Source organism: Hirsutella rhossiliensis, assembly GCF_020360975.1.
Source record: "Hirsutella rhossiliensis strain HR02 chromosome Unknown scaffold00002, whole genome shotgun sequence".
Lineage (NCBI taxonomy): Eukaryota > Fungi > Ascomycota > Sordariomycetes > Hypocreales > Ophiocordycipitaceae > Hirsutella > Hirsutella rhossiliensis.
This window is the reverse complement of record NW_025408668.1, coordinates 7,656,039-7,660,553: the sequence shown is the minus strand read 5'-3', so window position 1 is coordinate 7,660,553 and position 4,515 is coordinate 7,656,039. Positions and strand designations below refer to the sequence as shown.

General features: G+C 51.3%; 2 protein-coding genes across 2 annotated transcripts; one reads left to right on the top strand and one right to left on the bottom strand.

Moving 5' to 3' along the window:
• Nucleotides 1–254: 254 nt before the first annotated feature.
• On the bottom strand, nt 255–580 carry HRG_02613 (uncharacterized protein; the record flags this gene model as incomplete). Its single annotated transcript, XM_044861084.1, has 3 exons — nt 255–261; nt 314–457; nt 513–580. The coding sequence occupies 3 exons, from the start codon at nt 578–580 to the stop codon at nt 255–257; spliced, it is 219 nt and encodes a 72-aa protein (XP_044724717.1).
• Nucleotides 581–3,621: 3,041 nt separating this feature from the next.
• Nucleotides 3,622–4,294, top strand: HRG_02612 (uncharacterized protein; the record flags this gene model as incomplete). The annotated part of the gene is made up of 3 exons (XM_044861083.1): nt 3,622–3,780; nt 3,907–4,119; nt 4,175–4,294. The coding sequence occupies 3 exons, from the start codon at nt 3,622–3,624 to the stop codon at nt 4,292–4,294; spliced, it is 492 nt and encodes a 163-aa protein (XP_044724716.1).
• Nucleotides 4,295–4,515: the final 221 nt, after the last annotated feature.

Genomic DNA, 4,515 nt, shown 5'->3' with positions numbered 1-4,515 from the left:
CACTTCAACCCTGAACTAGGCGCAGCGCAACGGACCCCAAGATCACTTAAACACTATAAGCGAGTTAGTATAATTCTTTCGACCTCCCTAAGAGATTTAATATTTAGCTGGGCCTCTACTTACTTTTCCCGAGCTGCAAACGAATCCTGAGCAGCATTTTCGCCCCCTGTCGTTGCAAACTTCGTTACAATTTCCGCACGGTTTCGGACAAGATTCCGGTTTTAGATTCGTCTCTGGAGCATTGAGTCCGTGTTTCACACACTGTCAAGATAATTAGCAGCGTTAGGATTTGATCAAGCCCTTTACTACTTACTCGTCCAAAATCGGCATGTCCGGGTTTATCGAAACAAACAAGTCCTGAGCAGCATCGAGAGTTTCCATGGCGTCCTTTAGAATTTGGGGTGCAAGTGTCGCCCTTTGCTTTGCAATCTTTCTCATCCTTGCGGGGTTCCACACACTATCAAGTAAGTTAATTAGAAACGTTAATATTTGATAGAGCCTTCATTACTCACTAGTCCAAAATTCTCATCCCCGAGTTTGTCAATACAAACGAGTCCTGAGCAGCATCGCGAATTTCCATGGTGTCCTTTGGAATGAGGGGCGCAAGTGTCGCCCTTTGATTTGCACGCTTTGTCTTTGTGATGCTCATGCTTGTGATGCTCACACTTGTGGTGTTCATCCTTGTCATGTTCATCCTTGTGGTGCTCGCCCTTGTGGTGCTTATCCCGGTGATGCTCATCCTCGTCGTCTTCATCCTCGTCGTCTTTATCCTCGTCGTGCTCACCCTTGTGGTGCTTATCCCTGTGATGCTCGTCCTCGTCGTCTTCATCCTCGTCGTGTTTACACTTGTGGTGCTCGCCCTTGTGGTGCTTATCCTGGTGATGCTCATCCTCGTCGTCTTCATCCTCGTCGTGCTCACCCTTGTGGTGCTTATCTCTGTGATGCTCGTCCTCGTCGTCTTCATCCTGGTCGTGTTTACACTTGTGGTGCTCACCCATGTGATGCTTGCCATGATGTTTCTCTTTATGATGGTGAGGAAACTATCAGAAGTCAATATGTATTTCTAAGAAGAGGAAAATTTATCAATATAAAGGATGCTTACCTCAACCATGTCGCTTTGTTGAGGTGGCAAGTTTTGCGAAGAACCATAAGAGTTCGGTTCGTGGTGAGGAAACTATTAGAAGTCAATATGTATTTCTAAGAAGAGGAAAAGTTATTAATATAAAGGATGCTTACCTCAACCACGTCGCTTTGTTGAGGTGGCAAGTCTTGCGAAGAACCATAAGAGTCCGGTTCGTGGCTTTGCTCCTGCTTAAATGCTTGACCAGCAACGGCCATCGCGATCGCGGTGAGCATTAAGGACGTAAAGTGCTTCATGATGACTTCACTGATCGATACTGGATTCAACGGAGAACGAATGGTTCACAGACAACTCGATGGCCAACGTTCAGGTGCTCCCTGCTCTTAATATCCGGTTTGGTCGCTTGATACTTATATTTAATAAAAAAAAAGGATATAAAGGACGTTCTAGACGAATCTTAGAGCAATATAAAATTCCATTTATAATTTTATATTCTATAAAGAGGCAAAGATACATACCTCGTGGTAAATCATTCGGCTATAGTGTTTCCGCTATTAAGGGCGGCAGATACTAGCTATACATCTAATAACAACCTCTTTTAAACGCCCCTATCTCTATTATATAGTATATAATATATACCTATACGTACTATATAACTATATAAGCTATCTATTAATCGCGGTTTATATTCCGCTTTTATCCTAATCGATAACTCTATATAAAAGAATATTTCGAAAGGCCCTATCTATATACCCCCACCGGCAAATCGGCCGCCCGGCCTTGCAATATAGTATACATTTCTTATATGCATTTAGTGCGGGCGGCTCTCGCTGTATCTCGAGCAAAGACGCGGGGAATGTGAGCAGCCATGGTTTTAGCCTTACACTACTATAAGCTATAGGAAAAGTAGCCTATCGGGCGTGAGAGGGTGACCGGCTAGAACTGCAGTGTCTTGCAAAAGTTTCGACTAATAGGTAAGGCAACCCCTTATAGGTTACGCAAAAAGCCTTAAGGAACGAAGACTAAGGATTAAGACAAATAAGACGAAGACAGAGGGCGAGAGCAAAGAACGCAAGCAGGCGGTAGCGCTAGGAACTAATACATGTAAGAAGGTAGGCAAATAAATCGGCTATTCGGGCACTATCCCGTAGCGGGAAGAGGGAGAAAAAGCAAGAAGGTAAATATAGCGATAATAACGGTTACGGGGTAAGAGAGAGGAAGGGAGTATAAGAGAGGCACTAAGGCACGAATAGGAGAGTAGAAGCGTCTACCCTAGCTACCGATCGAGTAGTTAGGAAAATAACTATAGTATAGCTACTTATAACGTTTCCGTAGAGTTCTAGTGCGAACTTAGGGCTACGGAGCTTAAGTATAAGCATAGTATCCTAAAGATGCTCGTAACGTAAGTAGGCTAGGCGAGGCCGAACTACGAAGCTAGTGCACTATTCCTATAGTAGATAAGGCCGATCCTACGGGAGCACGAGGCAGCGTGTCGGAAGGCAGCAAGGGTGCGGTGCGAGAGCTACGGCGGACTCGTAAAGGAGATTCTATAGAGCCCGATATCGTACCTATACGTAGAGAGGCCGTTTATGCTCGTAGTCGTATCGTCGTTCTACGGCAAAGAAGGATGCGAAATTAGGACGAGGCAGGAAATATAGGACACGATAGCAGAGGCGGGGCAGGCGGGCGGAAATAAGGGCGCGACGTAAATATAAGGGTAGGATCGGCAGAGCATAGAGGGGAAGGTTTGCCGGGTTTATAGAGAGATAGCGGGGGCGAGGAGGCGCAGCCGATGCCTTACGGTCGCGTACTATAGCAGGCAACACTAAAGGAGGAATAGAAGGTGCATAAGAAGGGATGCAAGCTAAAGGCAAGCTAGGGAGCTAGTAAGGGGAAGCAAGCAACGCCGCAGAGGCGGGCTTACGGCCAGCCTTATACGCCGTAACGGCCTTTATAGAACCGCCGACTTAAGGGAGCAGAACCCTAGCCGAGGTTAACGACGGGCATATAAGACCACCTATCTACCCATCTAAACAGAGAGTCTAACAGTAGTAGCATCGCCGCGACCCTCGTCCTTATAGCCTAGAGAATTAAGGAACGGCATATAAGATTTTATAGTAGAAAACCGTATCATCCGTATAGAGCAATAACCGATAGGCGCGGCTAGGCTGCGCCGGGTCGGATGGGCTCGAAGCGGAATCGCCTTCCGCAATAAAGACGCCTTTCGCCGAGGCGCAACCATAGGCCCCCTGTCGCCGCTAAACGTAGTCCAGAGGTGTGGCGGCAAGCCTGCCAGGAGAGAGGAGGAAAGAGGGGGAAGTTCGGAGGTGCTCGCGACGATAGAGTCGAGAGGGGAAGCCGGGCTGGCCGTCGGCTTCGGCGAGGACGATATCGACGTAACGGTAGCTAACGGCGACGTAGACGCAGGCACGGCGGCGGGAATGCGCATACGGCTCGGCCCGTCGAGCTCGTTCGTTGCCGCCGACAGGGAGCCAGCGGGGTAGCTAACGCTCAACAAGAAGCAGGCCATCGCCCTCCTAATGGTATGCCGGCAGCTCGACCGAATCCGGCAGGGCGACGACGTAGGCGGCGGCCGCGGCCAGCTCTGCCTATTTATCGGCGGCGACGGCGGCACCGGCAAGTCGCGCGTCATCGAGGCGCTCGTCGAGCTGCTCGCCTGGAGGGACCTATCGAGCCACGTCGGGGACGGCGACAGCACGGATCAACGGCATCACGCTACACTCGGCCTGCGGCCTCACGGTCGGCCAGGGCGGCCAGGCGGGAGGGGTGACGAGGGACGTAGACGGCGTACGGCTGCCGGCTAGGGCGAGGGCCTCGTTGACGGCCGGTCGCGGAGGGACTGGCAGGAGAAGGAGGTGCTGGTGATCGACAAGGTCAGCATTCTCGGGGCGCAGACACTGCACACGGCCAACAAGCAGCTCTGCCGGCTACGGGGGTCGCACGTGGCGCTGGAGCTGCGGGGGGCGAGGACGACGACGGTCGCGGGCGATGCCGTGGCCGTGCGACCCGTACAGCCTGTACGTGCAGCTGTCGCGGTGCCCGACGCTCGACGGCATCATGCTCGTATCGGAGGTGCGGGAGCGGGACCCAGTGGGGAACCGGGTGCCCGAGGAGATGACGGCAGCGCAGGCCCGGCTAGAGGAGCTTAGCAGGCAGACGACGCGGGAGGCGGCCGACTGGCTCAGCGGGTAACGCGGGCGGCGTAGGCGTCTCGCTCGCAGCGGAGGAGATCCTGCCCTTAGGACGACTATCCTGGCATATAATCAGGGCCCGAAGATATTATTAGAGGAATGGGAAGGCGCAACGTAGGTAGATAGAAATAAGATCAAAAATCCGAAGAGTAGTTAACGGACATAGACGGGTGCGTACCTAATATAGACGGACCGCAAAAAGGCGGAGATTTACATTTTCGC